General features: G+C 47.2%; 1 protein-coding gene across 2 annotated transcripts in view; it reads left to right on the forward strand.

Moving 5' to 3' along the window:
* Positions 1–22517, forward strand: part of SIGLEC15 (sialic acid binding Ig like lectin 15) — a 37306-nt gene that overhangs the window by 8049 nt on the left and 6740 nt on the right. For both annotated transcript variants that reach the window (XM_072156180.1, XM_072156099.1), the window contains exons 2-4: positions 6999–7391; positions 8435–8806; positions 19963–19993. In XM_072156180.1, the coding sequence (XP_072012281.1) occupies positions 6999–7391; positions 8435–8806; positions 19963–19993 (796 nt within the window). The remainder of the gene's footprint in view (positions 1–6998; positions 7392–8434; positions 8807–19962; positions 19994–22517) is intronic.

Consider the following 22517-nt stretch of genomic DNA (forward strand, 5'->3'; position numbering starts at 1 on the left):
ACAGGAGACCATTATTTGAGTCCAGGCAACCAAAATTGACTTTCAGAAACATGGAGTCAAAAAATACCCTTGGATTTAACATATCCAGCCCACCCTCTCTCCTCTGCAGGTAGGTGATCCCTCTTTTTACTGGGTTCAACCTGTTCCCCCATAAAAGCTGGAAGAACAGGCTAAAGAGCCTAGCGGAGAAAGATTCTGGCAAAGGAAAGACGACAGAGACGTAGAGGAAGACAGGGACCAGGTAAGTCTTCAGCAGAGTAACCCTTTCTCTATAGGTCAGCCTCCAGTTCTTCCATCGCTGAACCTTTACATTTCCGGCTTCCAACTTTTCCTCCCAATTTAGCTTGGCATTATCTTCCCTCCCAAATTTCACCCCAAGGATTTTAATATGGGTGGAGGCCTTGGCGAACTGTGGTAGATCAAAGCCAGGAGCAGTATCCAATGTCCAGAAAGCTTGACTCTTCTCAAGGTTGACCAGAGACCCGGAGGCCTCTGAGTAACTTCTGATGGCTGCAGACAACATCTCCACCTCACGAGGTTGAGATATCACCACAGTCACATCATCCGCGTAGGCGACTACTTTCAAAGGCAAGCAATGGGGGACCGGCACCCCCTGAAAATCACACCGCTGCAGTGATCGCAGAAACAAATCTATGGCAAACACATACAGCAGTGGACTCAGGGGGCAGCCCTGTCGCACCCCGGCCTCTACTTCAAAAGTGTCCCCCTGCCAACCATTGATCAGAGGAAAGCTCTTCGCCTCTCTGTACAAAGTTCTCAGCCAATCAATAAATTGTCCCGGAATACCGTACTTTGACAAAGTGGCCCATAGATAATCATGATCAACCCTGTCAAAGGCTTTAGCCTGGTCCAGACCTACAACATATCTCCCACACCTCAGAGCTTTACATCTCTCAAACATCTCCCTTATCGAGATGACTGCTCCAGAGATGTTCCGCCCTCTTACTGTGCCGTACTGAGAGCCTGCCAACAGTGCCGGGGACAAACAGACTAATCTAGAGAATAGAATTTTTGCCAAAATCTTCCTGTCGACATTCAAGAGGGCGATCGGCCTCCAGTTCTTGATGTCACTAGGCTCTTTACCTTTGGACAGCAGAATAAGGGAGGACACTCTCATGGATGGAGGCATCGGGTGATTCTCTAGACAATTAGTAAAAACATCCACAAGGATCGGGGCTAAGAGGTCTTTAAACTTTTTATAGAATTCAGCTGCAATACCATCAGGACCTGGTGCCTTCTTCAGATGTAACTTATCAATGGCCTCTTTAACCTCCTCCTCTGTTATTCCTGCTGTCAAAGGAGAAAAATCCAAATCTTTAGTGTCAGGACCTGGAGTTGCCTCCAAGAATTGAGCCATTTTCTCTTTATCCAAAACCTTCTTCTGAAATAATTCAGCATAGTAGGATCTCACCACCCCCAGGATACCCTCCCGAGATTCCTGTAAAACTCCCTGGGAGTCAGTGAGACCTGTGATCGATTTCTTGGCCACACGTTCCCGGCAATTTTCATACGGATCGGGAACGCCCAGTTTTCCGTAATCTCTTTCTATTACCAGGGACGTGTAGCGGCTGTACTGATACTGCTTTATCTCAGATTTCAGTCGGTCAATCTTTTGTTTGTCCCCCCCTCCCGCCGAATACAGTGACTCCAATTCTTTCCGCAGCTTGAGATACTGGCTGTACTTACTCTTACCCTTCTTCACTGACAGTCTCTTTAAGAGGGACCGGATCTCCTCCTTGACGTTCTCCCACCAGTCAGATATGTTGTCATAGAAGTCTACTCTCTGGAGCTGGTCCTGAAAAAGGGAGTGGATACAATTCTGGACATAGGCATCATCCAGGATGCTGGAATTGAGCCTCCATAACCCCCGACCAATGTCCGAGCGGTTAGAGGCTCCCATACAAAATAATAAGACAAGATGGTCAGAATATGGAACGACCCTCTCACTCATCCCACTTACAGTCTCTGAGGGACTCACAAAAGCCATATCAATTCTGCTATGCCTGTCAGCACAGGAGTAGGTGTACCTAGGTTTCCTCCCGTCCAAGGTAAATACATCACGTAGATGGGCCTGTGATATTATGCTCTGTAGGACCCTGGAGTCTCTGACCACTGCTCTGCCCGAGGACCTGTCACCTGATGTCATGGTAACATTAAAGTCGCCTGCCATTATTACAGGGATTGAGGTGAAAAGATACTGCTGTACCTCATGGAACAGCTGTATTCTCTCTGTCACTGTCTGTGGGCCATAGATGTTGATCAGCCGGAGCCGCCTACCATGGATGGTCACCTCTAGCAACAGGCACCTCCCCATAGCGACCTCCGTCAGCCTGTGCACCGTCACGTCTGTGGTGTTAAATAGTATGGCGACCCCGGCGTACGGCTCCACAGCCAGTGACCAGTAAGAAGGACCAGACCGCCACTCACGCTCAGCCTCACGGAGATGCCCCAAGGTGGTCAGACGGGTCTCCTGCAGGAAGATGACATCAGCGTCCAGATATCTTAGGTGGTCATATACAGCGTGTCTGGTCCTTCTTACTTTAATGCTGTTGACGTTGCTGGAAGCAACTTTTAGAGAGAATCCAGCCATTACAATGATAAAGAGCAGAGCAGCGACCCCCATCATCATGTGTCCGAGTCATCCTCCCCCTGTCTCCCACCTGTCTCCATGTCTGACTCCACAGCGGTATCTTCAGGAGGGGGCTTCTTTTTAGTTGGAGGGTCTCCTGTATCCGCTTCACACTCATTTTGAATGCGCTGTAACTCTCTCTCATAATCCCCATCTGACTCTGACAGAACATCATATCTGTTAGATAGGACCATGACCCCGGCATCACCACTGGACTTTCTCCTGGTTTTTGGGCCTAAATTACAATCTTCCTCAGGTTTACGAGAGGATTTATCTTTTTTTTTCCTCTTGTTCTTTTTTGACTCCTCAAATTCTGATGTTTTTACAGAGGTGGCTGCCTGAGGCTGGCCCCGAGTGACCATCTCCATACTCCCCTGATGTCTGCTGTCTGACTGCTGGGGTTCTGGTACTGTCTCACCTGACCCCTGCTGTACCTCCCGCCTGGTCAGAATTTGCCCCGACACCAAGGCCTCCTCCTCTAAGGCATCTGCCTCCTGCACCATTTCATCATCTGAGAAGTCCCTGGCAATGTTGTGCCAGGCCTCTGGGCAGTCCTTGTGTGGGTGGCCAATCTCTCCGCAGAGGTTACATCGGACCGTCTCACAGGTGGCACTGAGATGACCGACCTCCCCACACAGGTTACATTTTGCCACTGTGCATACTTTGGCCACGTGACCGATCTTCCCACACCTAAAGCACTTCCGTGGCTGCCCGGGATAGAAGCAGACGCCTTTCTCTCTGCCTATATAGAAGGAGTTGGGGAGGTGCAGGGTAATGTTGTTATATTGGCGCAGTTTCACTAGCACCTTCCACCCTCCAGTCCAAATGCCATCACTGTCTCTGTTCTTAGTGAGGTCAGACAGCAGATCACAATGGCGCCTGAGCCACACTAGAACATCCTGGGGAGGAACCGACTCGTTCCAGAAGATTATATTTACCACCACAGTACCTGGTCTGGATATGGGGACAAAAATAAACTTATTCCAGCCGTCAGTGTCCCTAAGCCGGGGGAATTTATCCCAAAACCTATCCAGACTGGACATAAGCTTAAAGCTGACATCATAGCCCTGTCTGTCTGGAAGGTTGATGACTGCCAGGATGTCATCTGGGGAGAACCCCATCTGGTGACAAAGGAGATCCCGCACCACAAACCTCCTATCTGGGAGATCTTCCTTTGCGCCTCTGATCTTAAAGCGCACCACGTTCCTCCTCTTAAATGCCTGCCCGGAGTAGTGTGCGCCGGAGGTGAAGGAGGGAGCGCCGCGGCTCCAGGCGTTTCTAGGAGGTTCCTGGCGTGGCTCACTACGGGTATTGGGGGGAGGGTCTGATCTAGAGGGACCTGACTCTACTAGGGGGGAAGTCACACACATTATCTTGTACCACCCCCTGCCCCCTATCTACCTCTATGTTATCCCCCGGTGACTGCACCTCCCAGATAGACTGAGGGTCCCCTCCATCCCCCGACCCCTCAGGTACGGCAGAATGTCCTACAGTGTTCCCAGTCTCAAGTACGTTAGAGTTCTCCTGGGTCACCGCATCACCTTGACCCATAGATGAAAGTTCACCATCAACAGACACTGCTGGGACTTGTGGTACTACAGGTCCATGCTCCTGCTCTGGGACCGCTGCAGAGCTCTGCGGCTGATCTTGTGTCTGTCCCTTCTGGAATGAAAAGCTCGCAGGCCTGAGAATCTGTGTCACACGTGGGGAGACATCTGGGGGAACAGGTCCTGCTTGTGCTGTAGGGGCCCGGGGCCCAGAGTCACAGCTCTGCCTCTGCTGGGAGAAGCGCTCCTGGTTCCTGTATGACTCGGCCAGGGGTCCCATCCTCTCCAGGACACAGTCCATATCCCTGACCACCTGTCCAGCTCTATGCCTAGTCCCTGCAGCTTGGTGTTATACAGGGTGCTGCTTTCAGGGTGCGCAGTTCTAAGTGAATACATACAGTCAATCTGCATCTGCAGCATTTTCTTATGGTTAGTCAGCTCCCCCATCCTCCTTACCAGAGTCGGTATCTCCTCCGCCAACTGCAGCTCCGGTGCCCGCGCAGTCTCCTTCCCCTGCTGTGCTGGTCGGGGTGCAGCTCCAGATGGTTTGGGTGCACCCGTCTCCTTCCCAGGCTTGTGGCTTGCACTTGCAGGGGCCTGTTCACACTGTGCAGTGCTCATGGTAACAGTCTGCGGCTTTACTGCTGACCTGGTGCGGCCTGTGCAGGCCATGCTGGACACCACATCCCTCTGCTGCAGGTTCTCTCGCAGGGTCTGTCTCTCCAGAGACGTTCTCCTCTGTCTGGGTGCAGGAGTGGGGGGCTGTGCACCTGCTGCTTGTCTCACACTCTGCTGCTTCACCTGTGCTCCTCCACGCTGGGCTGGTCATGGGACTTGCTGCTTTCACTGCAGTATTCACGTTCAAATCTTTCTCTTTCTCCAATACAGCGACATCACGTCCACAATCTTCACTCTTCATGACTTTGGGATTTGCATCCCTGGTAGAAAGTATTTGGGAGTTCACTCCCGGTGTAGGCCTGGAAGCCTGGGCCTTGCCTGGGGAATCTCCCCACCCAGGGTGGCCCCGCCCTGGGCTAGCTCCAGACATGAGGAGGGTCAAGAGCTCACACCACACACAACCTCACCTCTAGGAGGCAGTATTATAGTAGTTATATTCTTGTACATAGGGGGCAGTATTATAGTAGTTATATTCTTGTACATATCGGACAGTATTATAGTACTTATATTCCTATATATAGGGGGCAGTATTATAGTAGTTATATTCCTGTACATAGGGGGCAGTATTATAGTAGTTATATTCCTGTACATAGGGGGCAGTATTATAGTAGTTATATTCCTGTACATAAGGGGCAGTATTATAGTAGTTATATTCTTGTACATAGGGGGCAGTATTATAGTAGTTATATTCTTGTACATAGGGGACAGTATTATAGTACTTATATTCCTATATATAGGGGGCAGTATTATAGTAGTTATATTCCTGTACATAGGGGGCAGTATTATAGTAGTTATATTCTTGTACATAGGGGCAGTATTATAGTAGTTATATTCTTGTACATAGGGGGCAGTATTATAGTAGTTATATTCTTGTACATAGGGGGCAGTATTATAGTAGTTATATTCTTGTACATAGGGGACAGTATTATAGTACTTATATTCCTGTACATAGGGGGCAGTATTATAGTAGTTATATTCCTGTACATAGGGGGCAGTATTATAGTAGTTATATTCCTGTACATGTGGGGCAGTATTATAGTAGTTATATTCCTGTACATAGGGGGCAGTATTATAGTAGTTATATTCTTGTACATAGGGGGCAGTATTATAGTAGTTATATTCCTGTACATAAGGGGCAGTATTATAGTAGTTATATTCTTGTACATAGGGGGCAGTATTATAGTAGTTATATTCTTGTACATAGGGGACAGTATTATAGTACTTATATTCCTATATATAGGGGGCAGTATTATAGTAGTTATATTCCTGTACATAGGGGGCAGTATTATAGTAGTTATATTCTTGTACATAGGGGCAGTATTATAGTAGTTATATTCTTGTACATAGGGGGCAGTATTATAGTAGTTATATTCTTGTACATAGGGGGCAGTATTATAGTAGTTATATTCTTGTACATAGGGGACAGTATTATAGTACTTATATTCCTGTACATAGGGGGCAGTATTATAGTAATTATACTCTTGTACATAGGGGGCAGTATTATAGTAGTTATATTCCTGTACATAGGGGGCAGTATTATAGTAGTTATATTCTTGTACATAGGGGGCAGTATTATATCAGTTATATTCTTGTACATAGGGGGCAGTATTATAGTAGTTATATTCTTGTACATAGGGAGCAGTATTATAGTAGTTATATTCCTGTACATAGGGGGCAGTATTATAGTAGTTATATTCTTGTACATAGGGGGCAGTATTATAGTAGTTATATACCTGTACATAGGGGGCAGTATTATAGTAGTTATATTCTTGTACATAGGAGGCAGTATTATAGTAGTTATATTCCTGTACATAGGGGGCAGTATTATAGTAGTTATATTATTGTACATAGGGGGCAGTATTATAGTAGTTATATTCCTGTACATAGGGGGCAGTATTATAGTAGTTATATTCTTGTACATAGGGGGCAGTATTATAGTAGTTATATCCCTGTACATAGGGGGCAGTATTATAGTAGTTATATTCTTGTACATAGGGGCAGTATTATAGTAGTTATATTCCTCTACATAGGGGACAGTATTATAGCAGTAGTGTTAGCAGTAGTAGTATTATAGGATCGGCTGCAGTATATTGTTCCTGTAGACATCTTTCTGTTCTTTTCAGGTGTTGGTGGAAATTCTTGGACTCTTCAAGTTTCAAAAGATGTAAAGGGTGAAATCGGTAAATCAGTCTTGTTGCCCTGTTCGTTCAGTCCTCCTCACCACCTTCACAGGAGCCATGAGAGTGGGCTCACAGTCATATGGAGGATCAGACATCCTTACAATGGCTCGGTGGTCTTTAAGTGTGTGAGTGACAGCAGTCTGGACCCTTGTAAGACCAACATCAACCACATGAACAAGTTCCGACTGATCGGGAATCCTCGTAACAACAACATCTCCATCAGCATTGGGAACCTGACCTGGGAAGACAGTAACAGATATTACTGCCGGGTGGAGCTCTCCAGCGACAGGCACGACAAGTATGAAACCAAATCTGGGACCCTGCTTCATATTTTTGGTAAGAAGCCCATGTTCTGGATCCTTCCAAATACTGGGAAAGTGGGAAGGAAAAGTGAATGAGAAGGAGGGGCCAATCCGTTTAATCTCAAAGTCTGGAAAGTAGACATTCACCAATCACTATGTCAGATGAGTACCTATATAATGGCAGCAGGCAGCACTTATTTGAAGTGAATGCATATATAACGTTAGCTTAGATACAGCAAACCATATCTATGTCTTGTAACTATCTGTAACGTTGTATGTGATTACCCTCCAGTTATATCCATGACATTTTCCCTGTATGTAATGAGAATGGAGTAAAAGGAGAACACTGTAAACCCTGCTGCTGCATAGTTCTCTATAGCCTCAGCTACTTAAAGGAAATTTGCCATCAATTTCTATCATGATAAATTAGGGACACTTACTCATAGATCCAGGCACCGTGACTGTGGTATCTTCTTATATTTGTCATCCATGGCCTCCTTCCTTCTAAAATCAACTTTTATAATTATGCTAATGACCCAGAAGGGCTTCTTGGGGCTATAACACTGTGTGCCTCTGACTGTGTGCTGAATCTTTCTGTGCTGCGTTGAGATAACATGAAGCAGAGTGAGGGGGTAGAAGCAGGGGAGCAGTGGGTGATACAGTGTAACAGCCCCGTGTAGCTTCAGCACAGAGGGGACCTGGTAACACCCCAGTAGCATGCATAGTACCTCATTAGCATTATTTTAGAAGGAGGGAGGCCATGGATTATCAATATAAGAAGATTACCGAAGTCAGGGTGGTTGGATCTATGAAAAAGTGTCCCTGTGTTATGAGGATGGATTTAGATGGGAGATTTCCTTAGACTATACACTGACCTACTGCTGTAATCTCCTAGAGTAAGCAGGAAGAGGAAGTGACACAGCAATTTGTGTCATAAATCTCAGTGCAGAGAGTAAAGCTGAAGGATTTACAATGTTTAAATTGGAAGACATAAAATGAGGTCACAGTGTTGTACAGTCACATCATTGTAACTTGAATAATATGATAACTATACATTATATTTGTGTTTATTTCCAGCCTCTCCCAGGATTGTAAACATCTCAGTGGCATTTGATAAAGTTCGGGGGTACCACGCAGTCTGTACGGCTGAAGGGGAGCCAGTGCCATCTTTGGTCTGGACTGACCCAATGAACATCCATGAAGAGGCTTTTCCTACAATCTCCGTCTTCAGACATCAGCGGACCACAGAGCTGCACTACCTGAGGCATGATGGGAAATACACGTGTGTGGCCACAAACAGCCACGGAAGAGCTGAAGGATCTGTGTATTTCTTTAAATTCACATCTGGGGTCAGCGGAAGAACAGGTTACATTATACTGTGTGCGGCATTAGGGGTCAAACTGCTCCTGCTGTTCCTGATGTTTGGGGTCACCAGCTATTACAGCAGAGGTGAGTGTGCGCTGTATGTTACTGCTGTTCCTGATGTTGGGGGTCACCAGCTATTACAGCAGAGGTGAGTGTGCGCTGTATGTTACTGCTGTTCCTGATGTTAGGGGTCACCAGCTATTACAGCAGAGGTGAGTGTGCGCTGTATGTTACTGCTGTTCCTGATGTTAGGGGTCACCAGCTATTACAGCAGAGGTGAGTGTGCGCTGTATGTTACTGCTGTTCCTGATGTTAGGGGTCACCAGTTATTACAGCAGAGGTGAGTGTGCGCTGTATGTTACTGCTGTTCCAGATGTTTGGGGTCACCAGATATTACAGCAGAGGTGAGTGTGTGCTGTATGTTACTGCTGTTTCTAAAGTTTGGGGTCACCAGTTATTACAGCAGAGGTGAGTGTGCGCTGTATGTTACTGCTGTTCCTGATGTTAGGGGTCACCAGCTATTACAGCAGAGGTGAGTGTGCGCTGTATGTTACTACTGTTCCTGATGTTTGGGGTCACCAGCTATTACAGCAGAGGTGAGTGTGTGCTGTATGTTACTGCTGTTCCTGATGTTAGGGGTCACCAGTTATTACAGCAGAGGTGAGTGTGCGCTGTATGTTACTGCTGTTCCAGATGTTTGGGGTCACCAGATATTACAGCAGAGGTGAGTGTGCGCTGTATGTTACTGCTGTTCCAGATGTTTGGGGTCACCAGATATTACAGCAGAGGTGAGTGTGCGCTGTATGTTACTGCTGTTCCAGATGTTTGGGGTCACCAGATATTACAGCAGAGGTGAGTGTGCGCTGTATGTTACTGCTGTTCCTGATGTTTGGGGTCACCAGTTATTACAGCAGAGGTGAGTGTGTGCTGTATGTTACTTCTGTTCCTGATCTTAGGGGTCACCAGCTATTACAGCAGAGGTGAGTGTGCGCTGTATGTTACTGCTGTTCCTGATGTTTGGGGTCACCAGCTATTACAGCAGAGGTGAGTGTGCGCTGTATGTTTCTGCTGTTCCTGATGTTTGGGGTCACCAGCTATAACAGCAGAAGTGAGTGTGTGCTGTATGTTACTGCTGTCTCGGATGTTTGGGGTCACCAGCTATTACAGCAGAGGTGAGTGTGCGCTGCATGTTACTGCTGTTCCTGATGTTAGGGGTCACCAGCTATAACAGCAGAGGTGAGAGTGCGCTGTATGTTACTGCTGTTCCTGATGTTAGGGGTCACCAGTTATTACAGCAGAGGTGAGTGTGCGCTGTATGTTACTGCTGTTTCTGATGTTTGGAGTCACCAGTTATTACAGCAGAGGTGAGTGTGCGCTGTATGTTACTACAATTCCTGATGTTAGGGGTCACCAGCTATTACAGCAGAGGTGAGTGTGCGCTGTATGTTACTGCTGTTCCTGATGTTTGGGGTCACCAGCTATTACAGCAGAGGTGAGTGTGCGCTGTATGTTACTGCTGTTTCCGATGTTTGGGGTCTCCAGTTATTACAGCAGAGGTGAGTGTGCGCTGTATGTTACTGCTGTTCCTGATGTTAGGGGTCACCAGATATTACAGCAGAGGTGAGTGTGCGCTGTATGTTACTGCTGTTCCTGATGTTTGGGGTCACCAGATATTACAGCAGAGGTGAGTGTGCGCTGTATGTTACTGCTGTTTCTAAAGTTTGGGGTCACCAGTTATTACAGCAGAGGTGAGTGTGCGCTGTATGTTACTGCTGTTCCTGATGTTAGGGGTCACCAGATATTACAGCAGAGGTGAGTGTGTGCTGTATGTTACTGCTGTTCCTGATTTTTGGGGTCACCAAATATTACAGCAGAGGTGAGTGTGCGCTGTATGTTACTGCTGTTTCTGATATTTGGGGTCACCAGTTATTACAGCAGAGATGAGTGTGTGCTGTATGTTACTGCTGTTACTGATGTTAGGGGTCACCAGATATTACAGCAGAGGTGAGTGTGCGCTGTATGTTACTGCTGTTCCTGATGTTGGGGGTCACCAGATATTACAGCAGAGGTGAGTGTGCCCTGTATGTTACTGCTGTTCCTGATGTTGGGGGTCACCAGCTATTACAGCAGAGGTGAGTGTGCCCTGTATGTTACTGCTGTTCCTGATGTTGGGGGTCACCAGCTATTACAGCAGAGGTGAGTGTGCGCTGTATGTTACTGCTGTTCCTGATGTTTGGGGTCACTAGTTATTACAGCAGAGGTGAGTGTGCACTAATAATAATAATAATCTTTATTTATATAGCGCCATCATATTCCGTAGCGCTTTACAAATCATAGGAAACAAATACAAATGTAATGTAACAGAGCACAACATTTGTATGGAACAACAGGAGTGAGGTCCCTGCTCGCCAGAGCTTACGGTTTATGAAGATGATGGGGTAACACGAGGTAAAAGAATATTTAATGGTCAAGCCATTCTTCTTAGGGAATAGAACAAAATATAATAAATGGAATTGCTGTCGCTTGAACCCCTCAGCCGTCATCTTATATACCAGGTCCAGGGTGAATGGGACTGCATAGAAGTCTGGTGCCTGTTGGTTGATGGATAACAGATGGGAGGACGACACAGGACGGGTTAGTAGAAGAGTTAAAACTTCATGCAGTTAATGAGTGTTATAGGCTTGCCTAAAGAAATGGGTTTTAAGAGCACGTTTGAAACTTTGGAGGTTAGGTATTAGTCTGATAGTCCGGGGCAGAGCATTCCATAGAATTGGTGCAGCTCTAGAGAAGTCTTGGAGACGCGAGTGGGAGGTCCGCACTAGGGTAGAGGTTAATCTAAGATCACTTGCGGATCTAAGAGCACGGGTTGGGCGATAGACTGAGATAAGAGAGGAGAGGTAGGAAGGTGCAGCATTATTCAGAGCTTTGTAGATGAGGGTTATTATTTTAAACTGTATTCGAAAGGAGACTGGCAGCCAGTGCAGCGACTGGCATGAACTGGAGGCATCCGTGTAGCGTTTAGTCTGAAAGACGAGCCTGGCTGCTGCATTAAGAATCGATTGGAGAGGAGAGAGTTTGGTGAGTGGAAGACCGGTTAGTAGAGAGTTACAGTAGTCTAGTCGAGAGTGAATCAGAGCAACAGTTAGCATTTTACAGGTTTCAAATGTGAGAAACGGTCGGATTCTGGAGATGTTTCTGAGATGCATCCGGCAAGAGCGAGCAAGAGATTGAATGTGTGGCTCAAAGGAGAGGTCGGAATCCAACACAACCCCAAGACAGCGGGCCTGCTGCTTTGAGGTTATGGTGACCCCACAGACTGATATGGAGAGGTTAGGATAGGCTCTGTTAGTGGATGGTGGAAAGACAAGAAGTTCAGTCTTAGAAAGATTAAGTTTCAAGAAGAGAGAGGACATGACGTTAGAGACAGCAGAGAGACAGTCACTAGTGTTCTGGATTAAGGCAGGAGTGATGTTACGTGCTGAGGTATACAGCTGGGTGTCATCAGCATAAAGATGATATTGAAAACCAAATCTGCTGATGGTTTGTCCAATGGGTGCAGTATAGAGGGAGAAGAGAAGAGGACCTAGGACTGAGCCCTGAGGAACCCCGACAGAGAGCGGAACAGAAGAAGAGATAGATCCAGAAAAGGAGACACTGAAAGTGCGGTCAGAGAGATAGGAAGAAAACCAAGAGAGTGCAGAGCCTTTTAGGCCAATGGAGCAAAGCATCCTGAGGAGGAGCTGGTGGTCCACAGTATCGAACGCTGCCGATAGATCCAGAAGAATGAGGAGAGAAGAGTCACCTTTGGATTTAGCAGTGAGGAGATCATTGGAGACTTTAGTAAGAGCAGTTTCAGTAGAATGCATAGGGCGGAAACCAGATTGTAAGGGGTCAAGGAGGGAGTTAGCTGAGAGAAAACGGGAAAGTCGAGAATAGACCAGGCGTTCCAGGAGTTTGGAGATGAAAGGGAGGTTAGAAACTGGTCGGTAGTTAGTAGCATTGGATGGGTCCAGGGAAGGTTTCTTTAGTAAAGGGGTAACAATAGCATGCTTGCAAGAAGAGGGGACGACACCAGAAGAGAGAGAGAGGTTGAAGATTTTAGTTAGGTGAGAAGTGACTGCTGGGGAGAGAGACTGTACCAGATGTGCGGGGATGGGGTCACTGATGCAGGTAGTGGGGCGAGGGGATGGGGTCACTGATGCAGGTAGTGGGGCGAGCAGAGAGAAGAAGCCTGGCCACTTCTTCCTCTGTGACTGGCTCAAAGGAAGAGAGTGAACAGGGTAAGGCATCAGAGAAAAGTGGATTTATGGAGTTAGTGGACTGAGAAATTACTTCCTGGCGAATGCAGTCGATTTTATCTTTAAAGTAGGTGGCCATATCTTCAGCCCCAAGGTCTGTGACCGGTGGCTGCACCTTTGGTGTTAGTAAGGAGTGAAGAGTATTGAAAAGCCTTTTGGGGTTGTTAGACAGAGAAGATATTAGATTAGTAAAATAGACCTGTTTAGCAAGATGGAGAGCAGAGTTATAGGATTTAAGCATAAATTTAAAGTGAAGAAAGTCAGAGGAAGTGCCCGATTTTCTCCACAGACGTTCGGCACTCCTGGCGCACTTACGAAGGAAACGGGTTAGTGCCGTCTGCCAAGGTTGCCTACATCTGTGTCGAAAGGCTCGAACCGATGGTGGTGCCATCTTGTCCAGGGCGCTTTTGAGAACATGATTGTAATGATTAGTGGCCAGGTTAGGACAGGAGAGAGAGGAGATGGGGGACAGCGATGGCTGCACAGTTTCTATGAGGTGGGGAACACTGATGGCACGTGGGTTCCGGTATGTGTGATAAATGGACTTATTCTGTACAGGACAAGAACTATTTAAAGTAAAAGAGAGAAGGTTATGGTCTGAAAGTGGAAAGTCATTGTTAGTAAAGTCAGAGACAGAAGAGAGTCGGGCAAAGACCAAGTCAAGGATGTTTCCCTCTTGGTGGGTAGGAGAATCAGAGAGTTGTACAGGTCCCAGAGAGGTGGTAAGTGATAAAAGCTGAGAGGCTGAAGAGGAGATAGGGGTGTTCATAGGGATGTTAAAGTCTCCCATGATGAGTGTTGGGATATCACAGGAAAGAAAGTAAGGGAGCCAGGAAGCAAAGTGATCAAGGAACTGATGGGGTGAACCAGGAGGACGGTATACTACAGCCACACGAAGAGAGAATGGGCGGAAAAGTCTGAGGGTGTGAACCTCAAAAGATGGGAAAGTAAGAGAGGGGACAGGAGGAATGACCTGGAAAGTGCATCGTGGAGAGAGGAGTATGCCCACCCCTCCTCCCTGCCTATTCTCTGGTCTGGAGGAGTGAGAGAATTGCAAACCGTCATAGCCCAGTGCAGCAAGTGATGCAGTGTCACCCTGCTGGATCCATGTTTCGGTGATAGCAAGCAAGTCAAAGGACTGTATGTTACTGCTGTTCCTGATGTTAGGGGTCACCAGATATTACAGCAGAGGTGAGTGTGCGCTGTATGTTACTGCTGTTCCTGATGTTTGGGGTCACCAGCTATTACAGCAGAGGTGAGTGTGCGCTGTATGTTTCTGCTGTTCCTGATGTTTGGGGTCACCAGCTATAACAGCAGAAGTGAGTGTGTGCTGTATGTTACTGCTGTCTCGGATGTTTGGGGTCACCAGCTATTACAGCAGAGGTGAGTGTGCGCTGCATGTTACTGCTGTTCCTGATGTTAGGGGTCACCAGCTATAACAGCAGAGGTGAGAGTGCGCTGTATGTTACTGCTGTTCCTGATGTTAGGGGTCACCAGTTATTACAGCAGAGGTGAGTGTGCGCTGTATGTTACTGCTGTTTCTGATGTTTGGAGTCACCAGTTATTACAGCAGAGGTGAGTGTGCGCTGTATGTTACTACAATTCCTGATGTTAGGGGTCACCAGCTATTACAGCAGAGGTGAGTGTGCGCTGTATGTTACTGCTGTTCCTGATGTTTGGGGTCACCAGCTATTACAGCAGAGGTGAGTGTGCGCTGTATGTTACTGCTGTCCCTGATGTTTGGGGTCACTAGTTATTACAGCAGAGATGAGTGTGCGCTGTATGTTACTGCTGTTCCTTATGTTAGGGGTCACCAGATATTACAGCAGAGGTGAGTGTGCGCTGTATGTTACTGCTGTTTCCGATGTTTGGGGTCTCCAGTTATTACAGCAGAGGTGAGTGTGCGCTGTATGTTACTGCTGTCCTGATGTTAGGGGTCACCAGATATTACAGCAGAGGTGAGTGTGCGCTGTATGTTACTGCTGTTCCTGATGTTTGGGGTCACCAGTTATTACAGCAGAGGTGAGTGTGCGCTGTATGTTACTGCTGTTCCTGATGTTAGGGGTCACCAGATATTACAGCAGAGGTGAGTGTGCGCTGTATGTTACTGCTGTTCCTGATTTTTGGGGTCACCAAATATTACAGCAGAGGTGAGTGTGCGCTGTATGTAACTGCTGTTTCTGATATTTGGGGTCACCAGTTATTACAGCAGAGATGAGTGTGTGCTGTATGTTACTGCTGTTACTGATGTTAGGGGTCACCAGATATTACAGCAGAGGTGAGTGTGCGCTGTATGTTACTGCTGTTCCTGATGTTGGGGGTCACCAGATATTACAGCAGAGGTGAGTGTGCCCTGTATGTTACTGCTGTTCCTGATGTTGGGGGTCACCAGCTATTACAGCAGAGGTGAGTGTGCGCTGTATGTTACTGCTGTTCCTGATGTTAGGAGGTCACCAGATATTACAGCAGAGGTGAGTGTGCGCTGTATCTTTCTGCCGCTCCTGATGTTTGGGGTCACCAGCTATTACAGCAGAGGTGAGTGTGCGCTGTATCTTACTGCCGCTCCTGATGTTTGGGGTCACCATTTATTACAGCAGAGGTGAGTGTGCGCTGTATGTTACTGCTGTTCCTGATGTTTGGGGTCACTAGTTATTACAGCAGAGGTGAGTGTGCACTGTATGTTACTGCTGTTCCTGATGTTAGGGGTCACCAGCTATTACAGCAGAGGTGAGTGTGCGCTGTATGTTACTGCTGTTCCTGATGTTTGGGGTCACCAGCTATTACAGCAGAGGTGAGTGTGCGCTGTATGTTACTGCTGTCCCTGATGTTAGGGGGTCACCAGCTATTACAGCAGAGGTGAGGGTGCGCTGTATGTCACTGCTGTTCCTTATGTTAGGGGTCACCAGATATTACAGCAGAGGTGAGTGTGCGCTGTATGTCACTGCTGTTCCTTATGTTAGGGGTCACCAGATATTACAGCAGAGGTGAGTGTGTGCTGTATTTTACTGCTGTTCCTGATGTTTGGGGTCACCAGATATTACAGCAGAGGTGAGTGTGCGCTGTATGTTACTGCTGTTCCTGATGTTAGGGGTCACCAGCTATTACAGCAGAGGTGAGTGTGTGCTGTATGTTACTGCTGTTCCTGATGTTAGGGGTCACCAGCTATTACAGCAGAGGTGAGTGTGCGCTGTATGTCACTGCTGTTCCTTATGTTAGGGGTCACCAGATATTACAGCAGAGGTGAGTGTGTGCTGTATGTTACTGCTGTTCCTGATGTTAGGGGTCACCAGCTATTACAGCAGAGGTGAGTGTGCGCTGTATGTCACTGCTGTTCCTTATGTTAGGGGTCACCAGATATTACAGCAGAGGTGAGTGTGTTCTGTATGTTACTGCTGTTCCTGATGTTTGGGGTCACCAGCTATTACAGCAGAGGTGAGTGTGCGCTGTATCTTACTGCCGCTCCTGATGTTTGGGGTCACCATATATTACAGCAGAGGTGAGTGTGTGCGCTGTATGTTACTGCTGTTCCTGATGTTTGGGGTCACTAGTTATTACAGCAGAGATGAGTGTGCGCTGTATGTTACTGCTGTTCCTTATGTTAGGGGTCACCAGATATTACAGCAGAGGTGAGTGTGCGCTGTATGTTACTGCTGTTCCTGATGTTAGGGGGTCACAAGCTATTACAGCAGAGGTGAGTGTGCGCTGTATGTTACTGCTGTTCCTGATGTTAGGGGTCACCAGCTATTACAGCAGAGGTGAGTGTGCGCTGTATGTTACTACTGTTCCTGATGTTTGGGGTCACCAGCTATAACAGCAGAGGTGAGTGTGCGCTGTATGTTACTGCTGCTCCTGATGTTTGGGGTCACCATATATTACAGCAGAGGTGAGTGTGCGCTGTATGTTACTGCTGTTCCTGATGTTTGGGGTCACTAGTTATTACAGCAGAGGTGAGTGTGCACTGTATGTTACTGCTGTTCCTGATGTTAGGGGTCACCAGATATTACAGCAGAGGTGAGTGTGCGCTGTATGTTACTGCTGTTCCTGATGTTTGGGGTCACCAGCTATTACAGCAGAGGTGAGGGTGCGCTGTATGTCACTGCTGTTCCTTATGTTAGGCGTCACCAGATATTACAGCAGAGGTGAGTGTGCGCTGTATGTCACTGCTGTTCCTTATGTTAGGGGTCACCAGCTATTACAGCAGAGGTGAGTGTGTGCTGTATGTTACTGCTGTTCCTGATGTTTGGGGTCACCAGATATTACAGCAGAGGTGAGTGTGCGCTGTATGTTACTACTGTTCCTGATGTTTGGGGTCACCAGCTATTACAGCAGAGGTGAGTGTGCGCTGTATGTTACTGCTGTTCCTGATGTTAGGGGTCACCAGCTATTACAGCAGAGGTGAGTATGGGCTGTATGTTACTGCTGTTCCTGATGTTAGGGGTCACCAGCTATTACAGCAGAGGTGAGTGTGCGCTGTATGTCACTGCTGTTCCTTATGTTAGGGGTCACCAGATATTACAGCAGAGGTGAGTGTGTGCTGTATGTTACTGCTGTTCCTGATGTTTGGGGTCACCAGCTATTACAGCAGAGGTGAGTGTGCGCTGTATCTTACTGCCGCTCCTGATGTTTGGGGTCACCATATATTACAGCAGAGGTGAGTGTGTGCGCTGTATGTTACTGCTGTTCCTGATGTTTGGGGTCACTAGTTATTACAGAAGAGATGAGTGTGCGCTGTATGTTACTGCTGTTCCTTATGTTAGGGGTCACCAGATATTATAGCAGAGGTGAGTGTGCGCTGTATGTTACTGCTGTTCCTGATGTTAGGGGGTCACCAGCTATTACAGCAGAGGTGAGTGTGCGCTGTATGTTACTGCTGTCCCTGATGTTAGGGGTCACCAGCTATTACAGCAGAGGTGAGTGTGCGCTGTATGTTACTGCTGTCCCTGATGTTAGGGGGTCACCAGCTATTACAGCAGAGGTGAGTGTGCGCTGTATGTTACTGCTGTTCCTGATGTTAGGGGGTCACCAGCTATTACAGCAGAGGTGAGTGTGCGCTGTATGTTACTGCTGTCCCTGATGTTAGGGGTCACCAGCTATTACAGCAGAGGTGAGTGTGCGCTGTATGTTACTGCTGTTCCTGATGTTAGGGGTCACCAGCTATTACAGCAGAGGTGAGTGTGCGCTGTATGTTACTGCTGTCCCTGATGTTAGGGGTCACCAGCTATTACAGCAGAGGTGAGTGTGCGCTGTATGTTACTGCTGTCCCTGATGTTAGGGTCACCAGCTATTACAGCAGAGGTGAGTGTGTGCTGTATGTTACTGCTGTCCCTGATGTTAGGGGTCACCAGCTATTACAGCAGAGGTGAGTGTGCACTGTATGTTACTGCTGTCCCTGATGTTAGGGGGTCACCAGCTATTACAGCAGAGGTGAGTGTGCGCTGTATGTTACTGCTGTTCCTGATGTTAGGGGGTCACCAGATATTACAGCAGAGGTGAGTGTGCGCTGTATGTTACTGCTGTTCCTGATGTTAGTGGTCACCAGTTATTACAGCAGAGGTGAGTGTGCGCTGTATGTTACTGCTGTCCCTGATGTTAGGGGTCACCAGCTATTACAGCAGAGGTGAGTGTGCGCTGTATGTTACTGCTGCTCCTGATGTTAGGGGTCACCAGATATTACAGCAGAGGTGAGGGTGTGCTGTATGTTACTGCTGTCCCTGATGTTAGGGGGTCACCAGTTATTACAGCAGAGGTGAGTGTGCGCTGTATCTTACTGCCGCTCCTGATGTTTGGGGTCACCATATATTACAGCAGAGGTGAGTGTGTGCGCTGTATGTTACTGCTGTTCCTGATGTTTGGGGTCACTAGTTATTACAGAAGAGATGAGTGTGCGCTGTATGTTACTGCTGTTCCTTATGTTAGGGGTCACCAGATATTATAGCAGAGGTGAGTGTGCGCTGTATGTTACTGCTGTTCCTGATGTTAGGGGGTCACCAGCTATTACAGCAGAGGTGAGTGTGCGCTGTATGTTACTGCTGTCCCTGATGTTAGGGGTCACCAGCTATTACAGCAGAGGTGAGTGTGCGCTGTATGTTACTGCTGTCCCTGATGTTAGGGGGTCACCAGCTATTACAGCAGAGGTGAGTGTGCGCTGTATGTTACTGCTGTTCCTGATGTTAGGGGGTCACCAGCTATTACAGCAGAGGTGAGTGTGCGCTGTATGTTACTGCTGTCCCTGATGTTAGGGGTCACCAGCTATTACAGCAGAGGTGAGTGTGCGCTGTATGTTACTGCTGTTCCTGATGTTAGGGGTCACCAGCTATTACAGCAGAGGTGAGTGTGCGCTGTATGTTACTGCTGTCCCTGATGTTAGGGGTCACCAGCTATTACAGCAGAGGTGAGTGTGCGCTGTATGTTACTGCTGTCCCTGATGTTAGGGTCACCAGCTATTACAGCAGAGGTGAGTGTGTGCTGTATGTTACTGCTGTCCCTGATGTTAGGGGTCACCAGCTATTACAGCAGAGGTGAGTGTGCACTGTATGTTACTGCTGTCCCTGATGTTAGGGGGTCACCAGCTATTACAGCAGAGGTGAGTGTGCGCTGTATGTTACTGCTGTTCCTGATGTTAGGGGGTCACCAGATATTACAGCAGAGGTGAGTGTGCGCTGTATGTTACTGCTGTTCCTGATGTTAGTGGTCACCAGTTATTACAGCAGAGGTGAGTGTGCGCTGTATGTTACTGCTGTCCCTGATGTTAGGGGTCACCAGCTATTACAGCAGAGGTGAGTGTGCGCTGTATGTTACTGCTGCTCCTGATGTTAGGGGTCACCAGATATTACAGCAGAGGTGAGGGTGTGCTGTATGTTACTGCTGTCCCTGATGTTAGGGGGTCACATTAGATACAGAGATTTAGGAAATACTGATCTGCTCTCATTTCTCTTCATGCAGATGATACACAGTTTATCTCTGACCCGAACAGGTAAGTAGAATATTTTTACCTTTTTAAGGGTCCGGTCACACGTGATGCGCGGCCTCGGCCCATTCACAGTAAAACACATGGGATTGCTTAACAATCGCATGCGTTCACTGCAAATACAAGGCACGGACCCCTGCGCTGGCGTCACACGTGTAAACACAGCGCTAGAGCTATGTGTGACCGCCCCCCTGCACTAGCGTTACGTTTGACCGCACCCTTAGTAAAATTCTGATGTAACCTACAATAGACAGTGATATGATGATAGGAGCCACATAGTCAGTGTAGCTGCTGTACTTACTGTACAGGTGTAGCTGAGGTGTGTATTATGTTCTGCAGCAGATGAGGTGTGTATTATGATGTTCTGCAGCAGATGAGGTGTGTATTATGATGTTCTGCAGCAGATGAGGTGTGTATTATGATGTTCTGCAGCAGATGAGGTGTGTATTATGATGTTCTGCAGCAGATGAGGTGTGTATTATGAGGTTCTGCAGCAGATGAGTGGTGTTTTTTATGGTGTTCTGCAACAGATGAGGTGTGTATGATGGTGTTCTGCAGCAGATGAGGTGTGTATTATGGTGTTTTGCAGCAGATGAGGTGTTTATCATGAGGTTCTGCAGCAGATGAGGTGTGTATTATGGTGTTTTGCATCAGATGAGGTGTGTATCATGAGGTTCTGCAGCAGATGAGGTGTGTATTATGGTGTTTTGCAGCAGATGAGGTGTGTATCATGAGGTTCTGCAGCAGATGAGGTGTGTATTATATTGTTTTGCAGCAGATGAGGTGTGTATTATATTGTTCTGCAGGTGATGAGGTTTGTATTATTGTGTTCTGCAGCAGCTGAGGTGTGTATTATGAGGTTCTGCAGCAGCTAAGGTGTGTATTATGAGGTTCTGCAGCAGATGAGGTGTGTATTATGAGGTTCTGCAGCAGATGAGGTGTGTATTATGAAGTTCTGCAGCAGATGAGGTGTGTATTATGAAGTTCTGCAGCAGATGAGGTGTGTATTATGAGGTTCTGCAGCAGATGAGGTCTGTATTATGATGTTCTGCAGCAGATGAGGTGTGTATTATGAAGTTCTGCAGCCGATGAGGTGTGTATTATGAGGTTCTGCAGCAGATGAGGTGTGTATTATGAGGTTCTGCAGCAGATGAGGTGTGTATTATGAGGTTCTGCAGCAGATGAGTGGTGTTTTTTATGGTGTTCTGCAACAGATGAGGTGTGTATAATGATGTTCTGCAGCAGATGAGGTGTGTATCATGGTGTTTTGCAGCAGATGAGGTGTTTATCATGCGGTTCTGCAGCAGATGAGGTGTGTATTATGGTGTTTTGCAGCAGATGAGGTGTGTATCATGAGGTTCTGCAGCAGATGAGGTCTGTATTATGAGGTTCTGTAGCAGATTAGGTGTGTATTATACTGTTCTGCAGGTGATGAGGTTTGTATTATGAGGTTCTGCAGCAGATGAGGTGTGTATTATGGTGTTTTGCAGCAGATGAGGTGTGTATTATATTGTTTTGCAGCAGATGAGGTGTGTTTTATGAGGTTCTGTAGAAGATGAGGTGTGTTTTATACTGTTCTTCAGGTGATGAGGTTTGTATTATGAGGTTCTGCAGCAGATGAGGTGTGTATTATGGTGTTTTGCAGCAGATGAGGTGTATATCATGAGGTTCTGCAGCAGCTGAGGTGTGTATCATGAGGTTCTGCAGCAGATGAGGTGTGTATTATATTGTTTTGCAGCAGATGAGGTGTGTATCATGAGGTTCTGCAGCAGATGAGGTGTGTATTATATTGTTTTGCAGGTGATGAGGTTTGTATTATTGTGTTCTGCAGCAGATGAGGTGTGTATTATGAGGTTCTGCAGCAGATGAGGTATGCATCATGAGGTTCTGCAACAGATGAGGTGTGTATGATGGTGCACTACAGCAGATGAGGTGTGTATTATGAGGTTCTGCAGCAGATGAGGTATGTATTATGAGGTTCTGCAGCAGATGATGTGTGTATTATGAGGTTGTGCAGCAGATGAGGTGTGTATTATCATAGTATCATAGTATCATAGTATATAAGGCTGGAAGGAGACGCAAGTCCATCAAGTCCAACCTTCAAGAATTAAATAAATGTTTTATCCCCATAACCCGTGATATTTTTTCTCTCCACAAAGTCATCCAGGCCTCTCTTGAACATGTACATAGAGTCGGCCATAACAACCTCCTGCGGCAGAGAGTTCCACAGTCTCACTGCTCTTACAGTAAAGAACCTTTGTCTATGGTGATGGTAAAATCGCCTCTCCTCTAGGTGTAGAGGATGCCCCCTGTCTATGGTGATGGTAGAATCGCCTCTCCTCTAGGTGTAGAGGATGCCCCCTGTCTATGGTGATGGTAAAATCGCCTCTCCTCTAGGCGTAGAGGATGCCCCCTGTCTATGGTGATGGTAGAATCGCCTCTCCTCTAGGTGTAGAGGATGCCCCCCGCCTATGGTGATGGTAGAATCGCCTCTCCTCTAGGTGTAGAGGATGCCCCCCGCCTATGGTGA

Source organism: Engystomops pustulosus, chromosome 1 (genome assembly GCF_040894005.1).
Source record: "Engystomops pustulosus chromosome 1, aEngPut4.maternal, whole genome shotgun sequence".
Taxonomy (NCBI): domain Eukaryota; kingdom Metazoa; phylum Chordata; class Amphibia; order Anura; family Leptodactylidae; genus Engystomops; species Engystomops pustulosus.